At 47.4% G+C, this 23,367-nt stretch overlaps 1 protein-coding gene and 1 long non-coding RNA gene across 6 annotated transcripts in view; one reads left to right on the top strand and one right to left on the bottom strand.

Annotated features, from left to right (window-relative positions):
- per3 (period circadian clock 3) overlaps positions 1–16,005 on the top strand; it is a 27,494-nt gene extending 11,489 nt beyond the window's left edge. For all 5 annotated transcript variants that reach the window (XM_088617582.1, XM_088617583.1, XM_088617584.1 and 2 more), the window contains 16 exons: positions 408–550; positions 903–981; positions 1,853–1,959; positions 3,181–3,337; positions 3,759–3,867; positions 4,307–4,435; positions 5,068–5,176; positions 5,857–5,995; positions 6,490–6,617; positions 7,021–7,212; positions 7,766–8,011; positions 8,252–9,102; positions 9,639–9,834; positions 10,223–10,415; positions 11,521–11,671; positions 12,081–16,005. In XM_088617582.1, coding sequence (XP_088473708.1) covers positions 408–550; positions 903–981; positions 1,853–1,959; positions 3,181–3,337; positions 3,759–3,867; positions 4,307–4,435; positions 5,068–5,176; positions 5,857–5,995; positions 6,490–6,617; positions 7,021–7,212; positions 7,766–8,011; positions 8,252–9,102; positions 9,639–9,834; positions 10,223–10,415; positions 11,521–11,671; positions 12,081–12,194 — 3,043 coding nt within the window. In that variant the 3' untranslated portion in view covers positions 12,195–16,005. The remainder of the gene's footprint in view (positions 1–407; positions 551–902; positions 982–1,852; positions 1,960–3,180; positions 3,338–3,758; positions 3,868–4,306; positions 4,436–5,067; positions 5,177–5,856; positions 5,996–6,489; positions 6,618–7,020; positions 7,213–7,765; positions 8,012–8,251; positions 9,103–9,638; positions 9,835–10,222; positions 10,416–11,520; positions 11,672–12,080) is intronic.
- Positions 152–23,367, bottom strand: LOC148641988 (uncharacterized). The gene is made up of 5 exons (XR_015929681.1): positions 23,265–23,367; positions 20,953–21,041; positions 3,084–6,037; positions 1,875–1,995; positions 152–1,073 (listed from the first exon to the last, which is right to left on the bottom strand). It is a non-coding gene; the product is annotated as an uncharacterized LOC148641988 (long non-coding RNA).

Below are 23,367 nucleotides of genomic sequence, written 5' to 3'. Positions count from 1 at the left end.
ATGCACGAACTGTTCACCCCAAGATGATTTTAGATTCCACAGGGGGATAAAAAGTGTTTTTTAATGCTGTGTATAAGATAATTTTTTGTATTTTTTAATAAGATGAGAAAACCTGTGGATATGTTTTTATAAAAAGAACCAGTGCTTGATGTAAGGGGGATTTACATTTTTTTATTTGTTTTTAAGAGTGCAAAGAACCCTTCCCCATTTTACAATAAGCAAGTTTATAAATATTTTCTTATTTCCCATTAAAAAGGGGGTCGATGTCTCTTGTCACCCGTGTTATAAGAAGCTCACTGGCTGCTGATCTCTGGTGGTTAGTGTGCTCTGTGATCAGAAAGACACCACACGGTCTTGAGAAACTGCCTCGTGGGAATGACTGGGCTTTCCTCCCGGGCGTCTGCTAGGGCCGGCAAGGACCAGGAGGGGGAGATGCGCTACAGCCCTTTCCGCATCACTCCGTACCTCCTGAAAGTGAAGGGGACGGGCGGAGGGGAGAGCCAGCCCTGCTGCCTGGCGCTGGCCGAGAGGATCCACTCGGGGTATGAAGGTACGGCGCGGGGCTCGGCGGGATGCTCTGTGTAAAGGGATCAGGCCCCCCGCCCCTTGCAGAACTCAAGTCTTTTATTCTGGAGAAACAATAACTGAAGGCTGTCACGGTTTACTGCCCCCTTAGATGTGGGAGACAAAACCTGGGTGGTATCCATGTGCTACATTTTGTGAATGTAGATCTCGTGAAGATATTGGAAAAACGTGTCTGAAATTGCTCTGATTCTCATGCATGCCACGGCAGCCCTGTCCCTAGTGTTCTCTGACATAGGACAGCAGGCTTCTCCTGCTGCGTTACGCTGCGGAAGGTGACGTATTTCTGTTTGTGTTGGCCCGTGCTCCCTTCCCGCCAGCTCCGCGGATCCCCCTGGACAAGCGGATCTTCACCACCACGCACTCTCCCGGGTGCGTCTTCATGGAGGTGGATGACCGGTACGTGCAGAGGGGAACGGGGGAACGCCACTTCCTTCTGTCTCCGTGATTTTTGCTGGGGTGGGGTGGGGGGGGGGAGGATGATTTTCCACCTTGAAAAAAAAAGGGGGAAATGGTAAGACCTCTATGCATGTGGTGAATTGGTGTCCTGCCTTGTGTCCTGTGAGGGACTGGTGTCCTGTCCAGGGTGTGTCCTGCCTTGTGTCCTGTCCAGGGTGTGTCCTGCCTTGTGTCCTGTGAGGGACTGGTGTCCTGTCCAGGGTGTGGTCCTGCCTTGTGTCCTGTGAGGGGCTGGTGTCCTGTCCAGGGTGTGTCCTGCCTTGTGTCCTGTCCAGGGTGTGTCCTGCCTTGTGTCCTGTCCAGGGTGTGGTCCTGCCTTGTGTCCTGTGAGGGACTGGTGTCCATTCCAGGGTGTGGTCCTGCCTTGTGTCCTGTGAGGGACTGGTGTCCTGTCCAGGGTGTGGTCCTGCCTTGTACCTTATGTCTGCAGTATAAGGTTCTGGTTAAACATGATCTTCCAAAGCATGAAGTAGCTATGGATGTTAAAGTGGCAGACTGCAACTGTACGAGGTGGATATTTATACTGCAAGTGTCTGATTCAGCCTCTCCTCTAAAAATCAGTTCTACCTTTGGCCATCAGCATTGTCCATCATAAGTGCTCAAGAGGAAATGGCATTTTGAGTACAATGTCTGCCAGCAGGAGGTGTAAGAGGTGCTGTTCTTGAGAAGGGTACAGTATTAGTATTTCCAAAGACAAAACTTCAGTTACCAGAAAAACAGAAGGGAAAACTGTGATTCAAGTAATGTTTTTCACTATTGGCTGTAGCGCTGGCTTTGTGTGTAGTGTGAGACTGTATTGTTGTGTTGGCAGTGCTGTTCCCCTTCTTGGGTACCTTCCTCAGGACCTGATTGGCACCTCAGTCCTCGCCTGCCTGCATCCTGAAGACCGCCCACTCATGCTGGCCATGCACCGCAAAAGTACGTCTGATCGTTGGGTTTCCTTGTGAACGCCACCTGCTGAGGCAAAGGGTACAGCTGGCACCATACTGTATACCGATCTGGAATTGGTCACATTTGCCCAAAGCAGAGTTTTGGGGTTTTGTTATGATGCTGTGGTCAGTTTGTGAAACTAGCTATCTTTGGCTACATGTTTGTCAGTGCCCTCATCTGTTCTTTATGTAACAAGGTTAGTGTTGAGTTTTTTTTAATCCAGTTTTTATTTGGAGTTATGGTGTTCAAAAGCAATGCACAGCTTGAGAAACACATCTGTAAGATGACACTATAAATTTTGCATTTTTAAAACTCTTTAGTTCTGAGACAGGGTAGGAGGCTGCAGAGCGTTAGTCCTTATAAACACAAATCCATATTGTTTGGGGGAGTTTGCATATATCAAACTGAGAACTGGGGAGAGGACTTACCACCTGGTCTTAAAACAGTGCGCTGTCTCTTGTCCCGAGGGGAACTACCTGCAATGCAATAGTGTCAAACTTCACTGTCATAAATTACATTGCCCAATATCTACACTCACCTCTCTGCTGCTAGTCTGCATCACTTTGTTTTCCTAGCCTTGAGTGCCCTCTGGTGTTAAAAAGCATGTCTGAAAATGCAGTGAATGTCCACAGACGTTGAACATTTACATTTACTTGCTGTATCTGAACGTTGCAGTGTTCATTGAAATTGAATGGGGATATTAATATCAACTCTTATTTGTAATCTTACAGCACTTTAATTACTAAAACTCATTTTCTCTTTATATTGAAATATATTGGAAAAGATGTAGACCAGTACCAAGAGAGATGCCTCTCTAAATAGCAAACCTTAAAAGTGAAATGTGATTTCTTATACACATAATTTTTAAAATCACATGGGAGAGGACGCAGAAAAATCCAACTAGTTAAAGCAAGACTGACATAAATTCAGATGTCTGCAACCCCAACATTTTAAAATAAGCAGACTGTTGTCCCTAAACATCCTGAGAACTATCAAGAACACAACCACAGTCGGCCAATTTGTCATTTGTTTTTATTGCCTCTCAATGGCATCACATGCAGCAGAGATCGGATCTGATGTTTCGGTCTTGCACTTAGAACTTCATGACCCACCTGTGCTGGCCTGACCAGGGCTTCAGCTCGCAGCAGCCTGTTCACTCGCGTCAGCCTGTGGTTGACTCTTCCTCTTCCCACCTTCTCCCCTTCCCAGTCCTGAAGTACGCCGGCCAGTCGCCCTTCGACCACTCCCCGGTACGGTTCCGCTGCCAGAACGGCGACTACGTCACCCTGGACACCAGCTGGTCCAGCTTCATCAACCCCTGGAGCCGCAAGGTGGCCTTCGTCATCGGCAGACACAAAGTCCGCACGTGAGTCCCTGCTCACTCGGTTCTCGGGCTGCACAGGAATCCGATTTCTGTATCTCAGAGGGGGACAGTGGTGTCCAGTCTTCACAATCACTTCCTTACATTTCCTTCACACTCCAGCCTCTAATAACGCTTTCTTCCCAATTTTGTCATTCGAGATTTTAGTGTTTTGTTGTTGAACTAAAGGAAATATACCAATAAAATGATCAAAGTACATTCGTAAGTGCTATGACATAATCTTCATTCGGCCTCTGAAAAGTTGGGTTTGAGAATGATCAGAAAGGATGGGAAGATTTGTCCATTTAGAAAGATAGAGAAGGGAACATTTTGAACTGCCTTCCCACTGTCAGTGCTTTGTCTGGAGAGCTCCCCCGTCTTGCCAAGCTGAAGCAGGGCAGCCGGTTCACGTCTCTATCTCCCGCAGCGGGCCTCTCAACGAGGACGTGTTTGTGCCGAGGTGTAAAGGACAGCTGCCCGTCATCGATGAGGAAATCAAGGAGCTCCAGGCACAAATCTACAAGCTCTTCCTGCAGGTCGGTGTTCCCCGGGTCTGTGCCATGTGTTTCAAGAGCACACAGTAAACTGGAGTGAAGGGCAGCCCACACTCCAAGCCTACTCTCCTACAGGCTTGTCTCCGGGTTCCCACACAGCTGCAGAGCGGTCTTCTGCTTTACCGTCCACCTTGCCTGCTTTAGATCACATGGGCGTAAACCTCACCCTCGCAACGTTTTGCTCCTACTTATTCTTAGACAATTTAGCTAGCTCCTTGCAAATAAATGGACACACAACACCGTATCACTGAGGAACAAGTGTCCAGGCGGTAGGGTTAAAATAATGCCTTTTTAATGTGTTTTTTTAAACTGAAATCTTGTCAGATTGTGGAAAAAGTGGGAATAAAAACTAATTTTACTGCCTCTTCCTCCTCCTGTCTCCCCCCTCGCTGTGTGTGGTGTGTGGCGTTCGGTGGCGTAGCCAGTGCACAACAACGGCTCCAGTGGGTACGGAAGCCTGGGCAGTAATGGTTCCCACGAGCACTACATCAGCGTCGCGTCCTCCAGCGACAGCAACGGCAACGTGTGGGAGGACGCGCAGCGCGAGCCGGTGAGAGGGGCTGGATTACCCAGACCACTGCGTTTGTTGTCTGGGGAGCACAGCAGCGAAGAGCAAATTCAGTGTCAACGGGTTGTTTGCATTGCTGCCTCATGGCGCTGGAGCCCTGGGCTCAATTCTGGGCCTGGGGTGCTGTCTGTGTGGAGTTTGTATGTTCTCCCTGCGTTTGCGTGGGTTTCCTTCAGGTGTCTCAGTTACAGAGACGTACTGGCAGGTTGTTTGGCTTTTGGGGAAATTGTTTCCGGTGTGAGTTTGTGTCTGTGTGTGCGCTGTGGTGGACTGGCGTCCTGTCCGGGGTGTACCCTGGCTTGCGCCCTTGAATTGGAAGAAGAGGTTAGGGGATGGATGGGTTGGCTGGTTTCAAGAGTTTAAATGTTTGGATTCCCAGACTGGTGTGAAGGACGATGAGGGGTTACTATGGTTTTTGTTTCCCATGACATACCTTAAATGTAAGAAATCTACAATTGATGTGTATAACGGCAAATGCAGTAGATGCACACGATTACAAGGGTATATCTTTAGCATTCCTGTCCTGTTATCGGGGTCCCTTGCTAAAACCTGATTGTAGCGGAGGCTGTGACTTCTTGAATTCACTTCCCGGGCTGGCTGTGCTTGTCCTGTAGATGACGCTGCAGCAGATCTGCGCGGATGTGAACAGGGTGAAGAGCTGGGGACAGCAGGCCTACCTGGACTCCCGCAGCAAGCCCCTCCCCCTGGGCACCAGCGCTGCAGGTAACGCCCGCCGCAGGCCCACAGCGCACAGGCGTGCCTCACAGCCCCGCGGCATGCAGTTTCCCATTTAAGGAAATGCAAAGTGTGTGGGTATTACATTAATAGAGCATTTACACTCAGAGCTGTGCCTTCATCAACGGGCAACACTTTCTGTATTTTCATGCAAAACTAAATGGTAGCCACCAGTGCGTCTTCCTTCTGCATTTACGGAGCTCCTTTTGAGTGTAGAGGGCTGTTACGTCATATTGAGACCCAAAAGATCAAGCAAAGACGCAGCTGATATTTCCTAGTTATCTGAACAAATTTCAGTTGTCCACCTGTATATATATATTCTACACATTCGAGTATTAAAACTTATTGGTGGCTAAATGAACGAAGGGTCTCGTTAAGGCATTTCCTACAAGTTCCCAAGGAGCATTTTCAGCAGCGCGTCTGACGTTTTCTTCCAGACACGTCTCCCTTTTAGTTTTTTTGTCGCTTTATTTTTACTGAGCTTTGTGAAAAACAGAAGTTGATATACTAGAGTGGGGACTGAGCTTGGATCTCTCTCGCACACAGCAGGCAGGGTCTTTCCTGCAAGGCCGGCTGCTTTTCATAAACAATGAGAAGTCGTCGATGTCAGGAAACAAACAAAAAAATCTTAATCTGCTGTCATGTTGCTCTTTCCTTTTGGCGTGCAGACGGACAGAGTGCAGGTCTTCCACTTCCCTCCGGGAAGCAGGAGGTCAGAGGGCATCTCACTGCCTCCCACGGCAGCTCCAGGAAGCAGCCCCACGTTCCGTCCTACCAGCAGATCAACTGTGTGGACAGCATCATCAGGTAGGAGCACCATGCCCTCGGACCTCTCCCTGGAGTCTGGCTCTGGCGGATAGTTAAAGGAATAGGGACAAGGACTGATGTCTTGGTGGCCAAATCGGAAAAGGTGCTCTTTCAGGCACAGGCAGAGCTCCGCAAGGGTGGGTTCGAGCCTGCCTCACGTCACCAGCTGACTGACTGAAATTCCCTGTGTGGTGGTGCACAACTGGATGAGTGTGTGTTGTGGGGGTGTCATGAGCGGTCTTACATGCATTAACTTTAAATTTCCATCTGTGTTCTCTGTTCCAAGTTTAAATACTTATTGAGTAATATGTTCTCAGCCCCCTCTGCTTCCCAATTAAGGTTCCCTGTATGCGGCTCTTCATTGACCTACACAGCCTACATCCGAAGCATGTAAAGCAAAATGACAGAGCTCTGCAGGAGTGACGAGGTCACAGCTGAAACATGCTGACTGAGTGAAACACTGATGGAGAACCATGCTGTGTGCCTGTGCCCAGGTATCTGGAGAGCTGCAGCGGCCCGGCTCTGAAGCGCAAGTGCGAGTCTCTGTCCAACACCACCTCCTCGTCGTCTGAAGAAGACAGGGCCCCCCCACCCTTGCTGGAGGGAACGCAGCAGGTTGAGGGTGAGTACCAGTATCTGCACCAGCTTGCTTTGGAGAAGCAGGGCAGCCTCGTCTCCTACACAGTTGGCAACAGTGCTGCACCTCATACATACTGCTTTTTACCCTTGTACACATCCCTGACGCCTCTCCCCTTCAGAGATTTGGCTCAAAAGCAGCTCCATGCAACGAATGAATGCAAAAGAGATCTTCTACACTTCACCCTGCATTTAAAGTTTTTGCATTCAGCTTATTCATTGAGCACCGTCTGCCAGCATTTTCCTGGATTTTCCTAGTGCCTATCTGAACGGACGCAATTCAACAGTCATGAACGTGGCTGTTGTGTAGTTGGGAATGAGCATCAGCAGTTGGACCTTTGTGTGTGAAACGTGGGTCTTCTGACCTGTGCTGTTTTTGTCTTTTGCAGAAGGGTCCCTGCTGGCTACTGGAGCCCCAGACAGCCAGGTGTCAGCCGGGTCTGGGGTGACGACCACAGCGGCAGTGGTGGGGGCCCCCCTGACTGACCTCACCCTCTCCACCAAGGCCATGAGCGTGGTGTCCGTCACCAGCCAGTGCAGCTACAGCAGCACCATCGTTCACGTTCCCCAGCCCGAGTCTGGTAAGAGCACACAGATGCATACAGATACAGGTGGATTTGCAGACACACTCTCGCACAGGTGAGCTCATGGGACTCGAGCACTATATACTTATACACTTGTGCACATTCATACAGGTGAGGTCACAGGACTCTAGCACCATGTTTATACACTTGTGCTCACACAGTCTAGCACAGTTGCACTCACAGGATGCTAGGACCATGCTTATACAGTTTGTGCACACTCATACACGTCCTCACAGGACTCTAGCAACATGCTTATATGCTGCAAGGCAGACGGGAACAGTGGAAGCGCTTATTCCCCGCAGAAACAGCAGCTCAGCAGTTTGTCTTGCCTGTTTTTTCCATGTCTCTGCACTCCCCAGCCTCTCGTCTTCTGTAACTGTATACTGCTTTTCACATCAAGTCGTGTTTTTCCTGCACTTCTTTATTAAATAGCACGAATAAGCCGAGGATGCCCTGCGTAACTGGGCACGTACCTTATTTTATACTGCAACATGAGAGTGGGTGGCAATGGCATGTTCAAGCCTATCCCTGCCTGCCCCCCCCTCCCCAGAGGTGACCGCGCTGGAGGATGCCCCGATGGGCAGCGAGCAGGCGGACCCCCCCCGTGTCGCCCTCTGCTCGGCAGCAGCCCCGGAGGAGTTCCGCAAGGTGGGGCTCACCAAGGAAGTGCTGTCGGCGCACACCCAGAAAGAGGAGCAGGACTACGTGGACCGCTTCCAGCATCGCATCCTGCAGAGCCCCTACAGCTCCTACCTGCAGCAGGACAGCAGCAGCAAGGCGCCCTCCCACCACCACGGTGAGCACCGCGTGGGCACCCACCACACGGCAGCGCAGCACCGGGACCTGCTGACAAAACAGTGTTCAACACTGTCCGCTTTATTCTGCAACAACTGGAGGTAGCAAATGGTGAAAGCTTCTGTACCGCAACTCAGACAACAATCACTGAGGCCAACAGCAGCTGATCGGGTTATCAAGGGGTGGAAACAGAAATTGGCCAGAATTAGTCACTCTCTTTCCTTTTTTTCCCCTCTCCCAGGTGACTATGTCCCAAGGCCTGCTGGCACAACAGGGTGGAGGAAATCCAAGACCGGCAAGCCGAAGCACAAGCGGCCCAAGCCGCAGGGCTCCTCCGACAGCTATGCCTCTCCTCCCGAGAGCTGCCGTGCCCGTAGGCCCCCAGCTGCCCCTGCCTCTCCCCTGCACCAGGTCTGGACCCCTCCTGAGGCCTCGCAGGCCAGGGCCCCCAGTATGGGCTTCCTCCCACCCGTGGTCATGCCCTTCCAGCCAGCCTACTTTCCCTTGCCGGCACAGGTGGGTGGTGAGGCAGCAGGGGGCGTGACTCCGAACTCCAGCAGCCAGCAGGGTGGGAATCCTCTTGCTATGCAAGGCGTGCAACCCATGCAGCCAGCGCAGCCAGTCCATTCAGTGCAGGCAATGCAAACCATACAGCCTCCACTGCCAGTGCAGCAGATGCAAGGCATGGTGCCTTATGTGGCTCCAGTTATGGCCGTCTTTGTTCCCAGCTTCCCCAACTATCCCGGCTACCCCATGTACCCCCAGGGGGTGGGCTCTGTGGGCCCTGCGTCTTCTCCTTCCCCACAGGCTGTCCCCTGCCCTTCCTTTACCCCAGCTCCATTCCCCGAGACCCATCCTCCTCAGGGGCCGTACATAGGCCCCCCCGAGCCCCCTCTCCCGTCTTTGTCCCCCCAGGCCCCCTCCTCTCTTGGAGAGGACCCCGACTCTGCTCAGCCTCCCCCCCTTTTCTCCAGCTCCCGCTCCAGCTCCCCCCTGCAGCTCAACCTGCTGCAGGAGGAGCTGCCCAAGCCAGCAGAGCCACAGGGCGGCGCAGCCCTGCCGGAGAGTCTGCACGAGCCGCACACCAAGGGGGTGAGTCTCCGCAGCCAGCTACTCTCTTCTCTTTCAAGTCTCTGACTTTTTTTTTAAAAAAAAATGTAAGTTCAGCCACGCTTGCTTTCAAATGAGCTGGACCTTTTTGACTGCATTTGAAGTACAGAACAGGCTGTAGTGTGGGATCGTAACTTGCAAGCCCAGTTAAGCAATGCAGGGGCTCACCGTGTGAGTGTGTGTGGTGGGGGGAAAGAGCGCTCCAAGGAGGTGGAATGGAAGTGTCAGTGTTGTACCTATTGTGCAAACCTCTGATGGTCAGTAAGATCCACAGTCTCATAGGTCAACACCAATGTTGCTAAAGAAAAACAGCCAGTTAGCCTACTGCAGACCTCAAGGCTCACCTAAGCACAACAGTGTTGTGAATGGTTTCTGACTGGATGCTTCTTGGGAACCACAAGTTTTTTTCACCTTTTAGCTTCTTAAGTGAGCAGATGACGTGTTCATTTTAGCCAGTGTGATTTTAATGTGTCTCCTTTTCCCCATTTGCTTCCTTCTCCATGCCCTGTGGTTTGCAGGACGATGCTCCCAGTGAGTCGGGTAACCAGGACAACCAGTCCACATCGAGTGAGCTGCTGGACCTGCTGCTGCATGAGGACTCCCGCTCGGGCACGGGTTCAAACGTTTCGGGCAGCGGCTCGGGGGAGTCCGGCGGGTCCTTGGGCTCGGGGTCCAATGGCTCAGGCTCTAATGGCACCTCTGCCAGCCATACAGGTAGGACGCCTCTCTCTCCAGTCATGTCACAGAGGCCTGACCTTGTCCAGAAGACTAAGGTTTCGCCGAGCTCGACCCTGGGTGCTGCTCATGTGGAGTGGGGGGTCACGATGGCGCATCAGCTGGGGGCACTCTCTCTGCGGCACGTGGCACTTCACGCCAGAAAAAACAACGCGTGATGGAGGACACTGCTGTACACGATGCTTAGTAAAGTTCCCATGGCACGTTTCACACGAACAGGAACTTACACCTTGAGCTAAAAAGAGGTGATGAAATCTGGCCAGTCTGAAGCCTCCTCACCTCTTCCATACAATGTTGAACAGAGGCATGTGATGACTGAAACGAAAGCTGACTCTCCTGTCTGTTGCCTCCTCTGGGCCTGGCGCAGGGAGCAGCCAGTCCGGCAACAGCAGCAAGTACTTCGCCAGCAACGACTCCTCGGACACGTCCCGCAGCAAGGCGCGCAAGAGCCAGGAGGTGCCGGAGCGGGCCAGCTTCGAGAAGCGCGCGGAAGACTCCCTGTGGACCATGATCCAGCACACCCCCGAGCCCATCATGATGAACTACCAGCTCCTGCCCAGGTACGGCTCGGCAGCCGTGCCCTGTGCCCTGTGCCCTGCGCCCCCTGTCCCGGTGGCTTGGGGGCGTGCGATATGCTCTTCGAGGGCGTGAGGGTTTCACAGCCTCTGTGGGATATGTGGCAGTTGTTTGTCCTGTGCAGTTTGAAGCGCATGAGGCAGGTGACCCTCAAGCCCCCTGCACTGAAAATCCCCTTTCGCTTTACCTTCCAGTGGTGTATTACGTTTCCTGTGTTGAGCAGCTCTCTCCTAAATTTATTTCTGCACAAACGGGAGTCATTCCGGCTGACAGGATGGGGACGTATCGTCATTGATAACCGAATTTTAAGCATCTGACTGGGACCCTAAATGAGTCCTGAAAAGGCTGTCTTATAAATCTTAATTTCTTAATCTTTTTTGAAAACTGTACAGACAGACTGGGTGCTATACAAAATAGCAGTGTTGTACTATTCTAAATAACAAAATGGCACGTCTGTAAATACCAACACTTGCTTTCTTGCTCTCAGTGTGTATGTTCAGAAAATGTGTTTTCTGTATGTGGGTATAGAGGGTTGTGAGAATACACTTTGCATGTTTTAGAGTATTGTATGATGGCTGGGGCGTCTGTGTGTAGTACTGTGAGATTTCTGTGCAACGTGTGTGTATACAGTGTTCTGTGACTGCAGTTTTGGGACATGTAAGTATTAATTTGACTTATGTTGTATACGTTTCTATAGCAGGCATTGTACTGAAACAATATCAGTGCAGTACTTTGTTCAAAGGTGCTGGGGTCAGAACCAGGACCTTCCAGTTACAAGTCAAGAGTCCCAGCACTGCCCACTGTGGCCAGTGGTGTTAATGTGTTAGCACTGTGTACACACCTGGTCTCTGCATGTGTTAAAAAAAAAGTTTTAAGCTTCCTCTCTATTTCTAGTTGTGCATTATTGTCAGTCTATGGGATTGCATCACAGTTCTGTGTGCGTGGATCCGGTGTTGTGTGTGTGCGTGGATCCGGTGTTGTGTGTGTGCGTGGATCCGGTGTTGTGTGTGTGTGTGTGTGCGTGGACTCCGGAGCGTGTTCTGTGTAAATGCTGTGTTTGTGTCTTCTGACTGTGCTGGGTCTGCTCAGGGACCAGGCCCAGGTTCTGACGGAGGACCGCAAGAAGCTGCTGCTCCTGCAGCCTCTGCAGCCCTGGTTCACAGAGGAGCAGAAGGAGGAGCTGGCTGAGGTGCATCCCTGGATCTGCCAGCATGGCCTGCCCCCGGAAATCGACACACAGGTACCAGACGGGCGCCACTTCTCCTGGATGGACGGACACGGGCATTCTACACGTAACGCTGCCCCCAGTGAGGCACACAGCTTTAGGATATGTGCACTGCTGCCCCTGGGGAGAAATACATGTTCCTCATTATCCAGTACCAGCTTGTCAAAAGATACCAATGACATCACGACCACCTCTCACAGAACACTTAGGCAAGTCGTTAATATTGTGTTGCCAGAATCTAAAAGACATTTTCATTAAGGTTGATTAATCCTGAAGGTTTGCCAAGTGTATGTGGGTTTTATTGGATGAAGACAGTGGTTCTGAATGTTACCTTGTTTAATTTATCGTTATCTGTATTTAAGCAGGTGAAACAGTACAGTATGCCGTGTGCCTAATGCAGAGTCTCTTGCCTGGTTTCCTGCAGGGCTGCATCAGCTGTAACAGAACGGCAGACCCGCCTGCAGAGCCTCAGACTGCAGACACCCCCGGCCCCACCGCCAGCCCCCTGCGGGCCCACAGCCCTGCGCCGGACACCTGAAGCAACAGCCTTCCACAGCCCAGGGGCAAAGGACTGACCCCAACACAAACCACTGCTCCTGCGGTACCCCCACCACCACACTTCGACCAGCCGACCTCTGGGAGGGAGAGGGAGAGAGTTCGGGGGCCGGCAGCTCTGTGTGCGTCGCGTCAAGAGCGACGTCTTCACACCAGCGAGCGGAAATCGCAGCGCCCCGCACGCCGGCTCTGCCTGTAAAATAACAGACTACAAAAGGCTAAACCGACTCGCAAGAAGAATACACTATAAGAGTAGGACATCATGAAGCCGTTTTTTACCGATTGTTTTTCTAGTTCTCAGAAGAGTAGATTTTTTTCAAGTGATGGACCTGTTCAGCTGTGAATGTTTTATCCTCCTGCAGTACAATCATGCGCCCGGGGTTCCAGTCTCCTTCGGGGGTTTTTTTAAGATATGGGTTGGGCTCAGTGATGGCTTGCCTTGTTAAAAAAAATCTTTTTGTTTGTGGGAGGCTGTCAGGCTGCGGTGCTCGTATCCTGACTGTGGCAGGAAGTGCTTTTTTATTTTAGGTCGAAGGAGGCTTTCAGGGTCCTGAGGGCCCAGGGTAGTGTGGGCAGTGACCGCGATGTGGAGCAGCCTGAGAAGGCTGGTCTCCGAGCTGCTGTGCCCAGTACCTGTGTACAGCTATACACAGCTGTAGTATTACTGTGAGCTGTCATGGGAGATGGACGTTTCTTAATGCAGATTATAGAAGGATTAGAACGTGGGGCAGTAGTTCTCAAAACTGGAATTTTTTTCTTACCACTGACTACGGAGGTTAACTTTTAGCGGATATGACTGCCTGTTTACACCCTTTGGAACAGTTCTCTGCACTGAGATTAGGTTTCAGAACCACCTTGCTGCAGGCATATTACTGCCACACCCATGACCAGACAACACTGTTCAGTCTGCCTTCAAATTGCTTATTATGCCATCTGCTCTAGCTGTTTACAGAGCTTGAAATACTGAAAAGCAGAGCTCAGAAACTGGTACAGGATTGATTTTAATTCCTTGTGCCACTCACCTCTTCAGGGTTGAGAGTGGGCAGGCCCAAACAGGGTCTTAGCAAACGGTGTTAAATTGAGGCTTTTAATTAGCTTCATTATTGAAGAATGCAGTTAGAATGAAAAACTAGAAGACGCAGAAGTAATGGACTGGACTGCAGGTGAGAACCACTACTGTAGTGTAGGATCTCAAAGGACAAGTACAGACGGATCAGGCCTTGTCCCAGGTGCCTCCACACCTGCTGTTTTTCTTCTGTTACAGCCCTATATTGACCCAATTAACTATTTTAGAGGGGGAAAAAATTCTGAAGGGTCCAATCAAGCAACTTGTTAGTTTATTTACGTAATTTATTTGATAAAGAGATTGACAGCAGGTATGCAGGTCCCTAGGACCTTATATCATTGTTGTAAAAGCACGGTAGAGTCATGAGCAGACAGAATCACAGCCTTCCTATCTGCCTGGGGGGGACTTTCCCATGTGCTACAGCAGGGAAGTCTTCTGTCTGAAAGCCCATGGGAAGACAGGCACACTGGTATTACACTGCATCGGTACCTGAATCTGTACTATTAATGGTAGCTGGAGTCAAGCAAACATTTTCTTTTTAATTCACATTTGTACTATGTTTCTTAAGATTCTTATGTTTCATTCCCCCCCCCCCCTGTTTAAAGTACAAGACAGTTTCCTTTGTCAGGACAACAGGACCACGACACATTCCCGAGTAACCTCAAGGACTTCATTTGGAGTCTATCTGAAGCGCAGTCAAAAAGTGGATAAAAGCGCTTTTGTTTGTTTCAGTGAAACTGTCTGATATACTGTTTCTGTCTTTCTGTTTCGTTGTGTGTTATTTAGAAAACCAGATTAGATTTTTACTATGCTGTTTGGTTTCTTTGGGTAGCTGCCTGTACAAGTTTCAAAGGATCTTGTTTGCAGACATTACACTTTGACCAGAGAAGAGAAAATTACAGGCTTTAAAAGTGCAGCACTGGTTATTGTTTCCAAATACTGTCTCTTCACAAGCTGTTTCTGCAGTGGAGCATATTAGGATATTGTTTTTTTCAAAAGTGATATTCAGTCAGGGAGTTTGGATGTTAATGTCATGTCAAATCAGGGCTAGATTCAGTGGGTTAGTACTGCTGACCTTGCATGCAGTTGTGATCAAAACTGCTTATTTTGAGAAAACAAAAAACAGTTTAACCTAAAAGTGATTTATTTTCCAATTCCATCCATGTAGAGCCTTTTGCCCTAGCAGTACTCAAAGCAGACCATACTTGTGTGTTATGATTACCGTTTTGCAGCAGGCCATTGAAAACAGTGCAGAAGCACTTGACCGAGCAAGAACATGGAATAATCTGGGAATTGGGAATGATTAAACTTTGTAGAATTTGGTCAGAAGAGTTGCATTTCTCCATTCAAAAAGGTAGGACTAGTCAGCAGAGATGGGACACAGTCAAGTCAAAAGAAGGACTTTTGCCTCACAGTCCTGCGGTTGTGCCTTTTAGTTGTGCCGACTGTGGTCACAAAACTACACAATCCACTGAACCTGGCTCTGTATTGGCATAAGGCAGGGATGTCCAATCCTTGTTGTGGAGGGCTGCTGATGTTGTATTGGCAGGTTTCCCAGCTCACTTTACAGAAGCAGCACCTGAAGAGCTGAGAGAAGCTTTTCAAATCGGTCCAATTAAGCCAATAATGAGCTGATTAAGGTCAATAAGAGCCAAGCTAGAATGAAAACCTACATGCAAATAAACCGGCCCTCCAGGATCAGGATTGGTGAGCCCTTGTATAACGTTTAAGTGCAGTGGCTATCCTAATTCTGCAAAGAATTTCAGGTCAAGAGTTTTAACTGTGGATATTAAAAAAGGACCCTTGTTTGGACTATGTGCTCCTGCTGGTTGTTTAGTACCAGCACTTCACTAAAGCAATTTACCAGCAAATTTCTGAGCAATTTAGCATGCTTTGTATACAGCTTGCTTACCATCTGCCTTACACAGGGAAAAATTTCAGCTCTGAACTGGGAAGTTTCACCTGAAAGAGCACATCTGCCTGAAAAAGCCTTAAAGAGGCAAAGGTCTGACACTGGCAGAGCAAGGTCCACCAGTCAGGGGAAGGCAAAGAAACCACTGTGGCTGAAAGGATCTATAGACATTAGGCGATTCGGTTTCATTTGCAAAGAAGTGGTCTGATCTTTTCTGCTCCAGACTGAAGTCCTTAAAGATTTTGCTTGGAACTGAAGGACACAGCTGCAGATAAGTTGCCCTTCCAAAGCTCTGAACCACAGTGCTGTTCTTTCTTCTGGATACACACCAAGCTGCACTAATGCCAGCCTTGTGTGCTCTATGGCATCAAGAAATTGAGTTCTCCATCACTTTTGTACCCAATTTTAAAAATGTATAGTTTGTAAATGTTCATGCCAGAAGAATCCATTCGTTTACTCTGACGTTTGTTCACCAGTCTGTTTACTTGTGAAATGTTCACATTTCTTCTGTTATCAACACTGTTCCTCTTTTTTGTCCATAAATATGGAATAAAGTATTCTAGTGTCATTAAGCATTGTAATAGAAGCTGGAGAGGGTCTGACAATGACAATGGTGTTCAAATGATTGTTGTTAAACATGCACACATTATTTGTGCAGCCCGAGTGCCACAGGAGCTGAATGTTTTTGTACAGTATTTTTGGATAGAGGATCTTTTTACAAAAACAGGATTTCAAAGCCACAGGAAAAGCCATTTCGTCATCTGTTCAGGGAAGAGTTTGTCAGTTTATAAATTAAAAATCTTTTTTTCTCCTTTTGATTGATTTCCCGGTTGTCTTATTCTGTGTGTGGGTGTGTTCCTGTTTATTCTGCTTTGTATACATGCGGCAGGCATGGTGGAAGACAGCAGCTTGGCTCTGACCACCCCCACCTCTAACCAAGAGTAGGTGGCTAATTTGTGTCCTGCCATCCTGATTACAGTTAAAGCAAATATTCAGCATTTACACACACGCCTACATGTTCTACCTGTGAGCAGTTCCTGTGCCCAGGCTGATCTTTTCTATGTTGTATAGTTCAACCGGTAGACTACAGTACGTTTTGCCAGCTTTGCTGCCCCATCCGTTCCCAAGGGAGGAGACTGGGTTATGGAAACAAACCACCCTTGATCATACTCTCACTGTACATCTCTGTGCAGCTTTTACCAGTTTTAGGTGCCAGAGCATTAACCTCACTTTGGTTGTATGAGGTTTACTCTACAATAGAGGTCTGTCTACTATACAAGTCTTGGAAAAGTCTGTGTCACTAAGTCATAGTGTCTTGCAAAGGTATTCACCCCCTTCCAATTATGGCCCATGTTGTTGGATTACAAATGCCAAAGCCCTTCACCCTTTTATTTACGTGAATATCATCCAAACCTGACTGCTCCAACTGAACACTTCTATGGGTGAAAAATGTCACTAAGAACTGCAGAAGAAAATCCCATCTTTTTTCTAACCGCTGTATCCAATACAGGGGTGCAAGGGTAAGGAAAAACTCAAATCTGCTGACGGCATTAGATTTTCTGTAGAGAAGGGGTGAATCCCTTAATTCCACTAAGCAGGTGTGCTAAACAAGTCACTGTATGTAGGGTTTCTCTTTTTATGACGTTCCCCTTTTCCTTCCTTTTTTTTAAACTTCTTTGTCTCCCTCATTTTTAATCACTTTTTCACTCGCTCCACATTGCAATCTACAACCTGACTTCTACTGCAACTGTATCTACCGCCAACTACTCACAGCTGGAATTGTTCAACCGAGGACCTTAACCACTCCTGCTACTGCCCCGATTCAGGATTTCTCTCCCGTCGCAGATTCCACAATCACGTTTCTAAGGTACGCCTCACTGCAACTGAAACGGAATTATTTCCTGAAAAAAAAAAAAACCCAGCATGATCACTGCCGTAATACTGGGATCCTGCGACCAGTGCGTTACATTCACCGCAGCCCAGGCCGCTGTTTCCTTCCCTCGTCTACCTGCGGAGCCTCCATCCCTGCCTTCCAGTGCCGCCCGCATCGGCGCCCTGCTCAAAAATATACTCCCTCGGCCGAGCCTGGAACCCGCTCCGCTGCCCCCCCGGCCCCCCGAGACTGGCCCGGTCAGCACTACGAAACACCCGCAACGTGAACGATAAGGCCCTTCTCATGCGTGACCTTATGGCAGAAAAACTTGGCTTTCCGTGCTTAACGGAATCCTGCCACAGACAAAATGACGGCCTCCTTCTCAACCAGCTCGTCCCTCCGGGGTACGGGCTGTTAGACCTCCCTCGTGTTTCAGGCAGAGGTGGGGTCATTATTGTTATCCACAATCTTCCTTACTGTGTAAGTCCTGTTTCTGCGCCTCTTCCCTCTTCTTTTAAAGTGTCTTGTTTTAAATGTCTCTGTTCCCCACTTTACCATCATTGCCATGGCCTATAGACCCCCCCCAAGCCAGATGAAGCCTTTTTAAAACAGGTGAGTTTGCCGATTTACTTGTGTCTCAGATTTAGGAGGATCCTTATCCTTATGTAACTAATGGTCAAAGCAAAAAAAAACACATATAAGCTTATATCTGCAAGTATAATAAAACTTTTTTAGACAACGTAGCCTCACATCATATTTCTTACTCTGATGGAGAAATCAGGAACGTTACATGCTCTCGCAGAGCTCTCACTCCGACCGAATTTCTCACCGCAGCGCAACGTTTCTGTCAAACAAAATGGACATATTTTTAATTACTCCACTTAAACAACTTTCAGCTTATTTAGAGCAACCAAAAACTCTCACTGCCGCTTCAATCTCTGATGGCAACGCTCCAGCGCTGGAGCCAGGGGATGCCGAAGCACCCACAGCTAGCTACAAAAGGCATAAATGCTCAGCTAATGCTGGACCGACAAAATGTAGAAAATATGCCGATAGTTTTCCAAAAGCAAAGATTTGCCTCAGCCACAATGTGCAGTCTGTTCTCAAGTACTATCCAGCGAGTGTATGAGACCGTCCAAGTCGATCAGACATTTACAGACAAAACGTGAATAGTACAAAGACAAATCCAGATCATTTTTGAGCAAAAGGCAAAAGAACTGACTAGCGCACAAGCTGAAGTGATGGTAACTACTGGTGTGAATAAGAAACTCCTAAAAATATCATACACTGTAGCCAAAGTAATAGTTAAGCCGAGTGAGTAGTGAGTAGCTTTTGTTAAGTTATGAAAAATGTCAGCAGTGACAAACTCTGTAGTTTGGAAACTACTTCTTATTATTTATGCCTCAGAAATGCCTACGCATTTTATGTTATGACTAAGCAATTTAGGAAAAAATAATAACTTATTTTTAAATAAAAATAATTTATATTTAATAAACATACAGGCTGTTTTTGAAATGCCTATTAATTTTGTGTCATATTGGAAAATAACATAGGCATTATAATAGCACTAGCAACAAATACATTTTTGGTAATAAACATAAGTTTGAAAACAAGCACTTTTGTCATCATTGCAGCAAAAGTACAAGAAGGAAAATATCATGGCCCGTGTAGGGGGGCCCTCGAATATTCTCTTGGCCACTGGGGGGCCCTGGAGGAATAAAGCTTGAAAACCACTTCTCTAGAGGACAACATACATGTGTTTAACAGTGCCCTTTTACTGACCCTCGACACCTTTGCTCCTCTAAAAACTCGAACCATCTCTTTTTCTCGCTCTGCCCCTCTGGTACACCGACCACCTGCGATCAATGAAGGCAGTCTCCTGGAAACTCTAGCGCAGGTGGCGTCCTTCTGGCCTAAACGTACATTATCAGGCCTGGAGAGATTACTAGTCTGAACACAAGGATACGATAGAGTCTGCTAGATCCAGCTACTTCTCTCACATCATTGAAAATAACCACAACAACCATGGACTCCTTTTCTCCACGATCAACACACTGCTAAATCCAAACTGCCCCACCACATTACCTGCCTCATCGCAACTCTGCAACACGCTTTGAGATGTACTTAGCTCCAGGACCGACAACATCCGGCATCACATTCTCTCCACAACGCACGCCACTGCCACACCCCCTCCCTGCTTGCCCAGCGTTACTGGCTCCCTTCTCTCCCATCTCTCTCTTCTTGACTCTGCTTCCATCAGTAAACTGGCACTGCGTAATGTAATCCACCACCAGTATATCAGATCCCATCCCCACCACTTTATTTCAATCCTGTTTCACTTCACCCTTTTTTTATGTGAATATCATCCAAACCTGACTGCTCCAACTGAACACTTCTATGGGTGAAAAATGTCACCAAAAACTGCAGAAGAAAATCCCATCTTTTTTCTAACAGCTCTCTGCCCCCTTGTCCTCAATACAATATGAATCCTTGAGCACTGCTGTTGTACCAACGGTCCTCAAAACTGCTGCCGTGACCTCCGTGACAAAACAACCAAACATGGCTCTGGACAATCCAAACGATTTTCGCCCCATCTCCAACTTACCCTTTATTGCAGAAATTCTAGAACGAGCTGTTATTATTCAGTTAAATAACCACCTCATTGCACATAACCTTTTTTGAATCCCTCCAATCTGGCTTCTGACAACATCGCAGCACAGAAACTGCCCTGGTCAAAGTCACTAACGATCTTGTAATAGCTTCTGATTCTGGATCTTACTATTCTCATTCTTCTTGATCTTACACATTTCCACTTGGTCGGCTTTTAAGATCACATGGCCTCCACTATCATTTCTGTTCTGCCGATACTCAAATCTACATCCATACCAAACATGACACCGATGTGGCTGTCTCTATTCTCTATAATCGCATCTCCGACATAAAAACATGAATGACTCAAAATTTCCTTCATCTAAACTGTGACAAGATTTAAGTCATGCTTATCGGCACCCCCCATCAACTCTGTAAAGCCGGTGTTGTAACCCAGTCTGTAGATGGTATTGTACTTGAACTTCAGTCTAAATTGAAAAACGTGGAGGTGATATTTGATTCAGGCTTGACATTCGACCCACAACATATATTCTTAAAACATATTTCACCTCAGAAATATCGCTAGACTACGTCCTATGTTATCACTAACTGTTGCTGAAAAGCTGATCAACACATTTGTCCTCCCGAACTGACTATTGTAATGCTCCACTCGCTGGGGTTCCACACTGAACAAACTCCAGTACGTCCAAAATTCAGCAGCCAGAATCCTGACCAAGTCTACTGCAAGTGCTCACATTACTCCTATCCTGAAGTCCATGCATTGGCTTCCTGTCAGGTTTTGTGTCAACTTCAAAATCCTCATGCTCACCTATAAGGCTCTGCATGGCTCGGCACCTCAGTACTTGTCTGAGCTACTATCATCCTACTCCCCACCTCGCAACCTTTGCTCTTCTAATTCTGGTCTCCTCTCTGTCCCCAGGCCCATCTACACTACATGGGTGACAGGGCCTCTCCTGTTAAGCCCCAAAGCTCTGGAGCTCTATCCCTAAGGATATCAGAGTCACATTCTCTAAACTCCTTCAAATCAAGACTCAAAATGTTCTTTGGAAGGGCCTTTACTGAACTGGTTCTGTTCTTTACCCCTCTGCTCCTACTGTATTCAGTACCCCCATCTACTGTCTCCTCTCATTTTGTTTTCTGATTGTGCAGATCTTATGTATTTTTTATTGTTGTTGTTCTGTAACGAATGCCACCTTTAAAGGTGCTATATAAAAGAAAGATGATGATGATGATGATGATGATGAGTATTATTATTATTATTTGGATCCAGTGCTCCTTACCTTAATCAGAATTATGCCTGCAGTCTGCTCCTTGCCTCCCCTCCTCCCCAGAAGTTTCTCTTCAGAGGTATTAATCTCAGAGGGACTTCCTGATAAAACAAAGATCAGGAGGTTTTGTGTGAGAAGGCTAGTAAATGCAGAAGACATAAAAAAGGTAAACAAGGATATCCAGAGTGTGCAATGGAGGCAGCAAGTTACAGATGTTAAAAATGTGCAATGCATTAGCAAGGCCTCATTTTGAATAGTCTGATATAGCCAGCAGCTTTGTCACCCTGCCACTCACAGCTGGCAGCCCACTGAACGTTAAGCAGGTGTGAGCCTGGTCAGTACCTGGATGGGAGACCTCCTGGGAAAGCTAAGGTTGCTGCTGGAAGAGCTGTTAGTGGGACCAGTAGGTGGCGCTCACCCTGAGGTCTGTGTGTATCCCGATGCCCCAGTATAATGTTGGGAACTTTATACTGTAAAAAAGGCATCATTCTTCAGATGAGACATAATACAGAGGTGCCAGCTTTCCGTGGTCATTAAAAATCCCAGGGTGTTTTCTGAAAAGAGTAGGTGTGTTACCCTGGCGTCCTGGTCAAATTTCCCCCCTGGTCTTTATCAGTCATGGCCTCCTATTAATCCCCAACTGTAAATTGACTTCACTACTCTGTTCTCTTCCCCGCTGAGAGCTGGTGTGTGGTGAGCATATGGCTGCTGTCACATCATCCAGGTGGGGCTGCACATTGGTGGTGGTGGTGGTGGAGGGGAGCCCCCATTACTTGTAAAGCACTTTTGAGTGGAGTGCAATTATAGGGCCATTATACATCTACACTTAATTTTGTCAGTAGTCACAATTCTATTCCTTTATTTAATATGGTATTTAAAAGGTTTTATATTGTTGTAGCGTGATTATGTTATTTGCCTCCGACCTTTGGCATTCTTTACCGAAGTACACAGTACAATACAGTATAATGTACACAACCCAAAAATGGAAATTATAACTCAATTTCGTTCAATTCTTTTCAGAGCTTTTCCACTCCGCTCTCCACACAGATCAAGGCTCAAGTCTAAGTGACACACACACGTCTAGGGGAGTCAGCTGTGAGCGATGCTCTTCACTGCCGGCTCAGGAGTGGAGCAGATCCCACAGGGCCTTCGGTGATGGACTCAGAGGCAATGGGGAGGTAAGGAACGAGAAGCACAAAGGCCACAGGAACTGCTGTGTCAGCGCTTATCAGCGCCAGCAGCAGTAAATTTAGATTTAATGGTGTGTGCTGGTCATTTCAGAGGCAGTAAAATCCCCCGACGCACTGCTTTAAGAGACAGCAGGTTAAGGAGTCTGCTCAGCAATCATTCACTGCTGGATAAAAACCCCAGTCCCCATGGGGTACACAGTATATGCATTAGTTATAAGGAGTGTGGCTACAGTGCTGGTTCTCAGCCTCCACAACTCTCTGTGCAAATGAGTGTTTCCTGTATTATGTTCTGCACGCATACATTAATTTAGGTGCATAACATTACAGTACCTCAGTGAGCCACACAAATAGTTTAGTGATCTACTGTACGTCTGTCTGCAATAATAGTCTACCTTTGTAGGTTCTCTCAGCCAGATACTGAATTGCAAGCAAAGATTCAACCATAAAGACCAAGAAAGCTTCAGAACAAGCAATGAGTTCAGGGAATTAATATATGCAATAAAAATATCTCACTTTGTTCTGGTTAGTTTTTGCTGACATGTACTGTAACCTATTTTACACTTAGAAATCTTCAGTTTAAGCACTGATGTTTTTAATAGAATTTTAAGTTTAAAAAACAGTATGTGTAACACTGCAATTTCAAAATGGATTTAGAGTAGATACTTAAGCAAGACTTTTTGTATTTAGCCCCTTTTTTTAAACTATTTTTAACCCAGCAGTAGGTTCCAATTCTAGACTTTGTATTTAGTTCATGCTCGACTTTCTCTGCTTTGTTTATATTTATAGTTATCAAATGTGAAGCTCGCTAGAGAAAAAAAAATAAAACAAGCGTCTGATAAATGCAGAAACACAACTTGCATGTAAAGGCTACGGTAAAATGAAGACAAACGTGACTTACAAGACCGACTTAAAACAACGCATATTTTTAGGTTTGTAATTTTGCTCGGACTCGCGAGTCTAACTGTAGAGCGTATGCCCGCCGGTACCGAAAACTATAATTTAAAAACTTTACGAAAAGGATTTAAAATAACCCGTTACTTTGACCAGCGAGGCCTAACTGTATAAAGTCGTAAATGTGAAAACATTACGTTTATAACACCCCGCTATAGTTGTTTAACTTAAAAAAGTACTTACAAGTGCCGTCAGTGTTGGTTCACTGCCCGTCTACAAACAAAATGGCGGGAAAAGTTTGATTACGGCGAGTTCTGGAAGCCATATTTCTGAATTTTATTTTTTT

Source organism: Lepisosteus platostomus, chromosome 23 (genome assembly GCF_059453375.1).
Source record: "Lepisosteus platostomus isolate fLepPlt1 chromosome 23, fLepPlt1.hap1, whole genome shotgun sequence".
NCBI lineage: Eukaryota > Metazoa > Chordata > Actinopteri > Semionotiformes > Lepisosteidae > Lepisosteus > Lepisosteus platostomus.
This window is presented reverse-complemented; position numbering and strand designations above follow the sequence as displayed.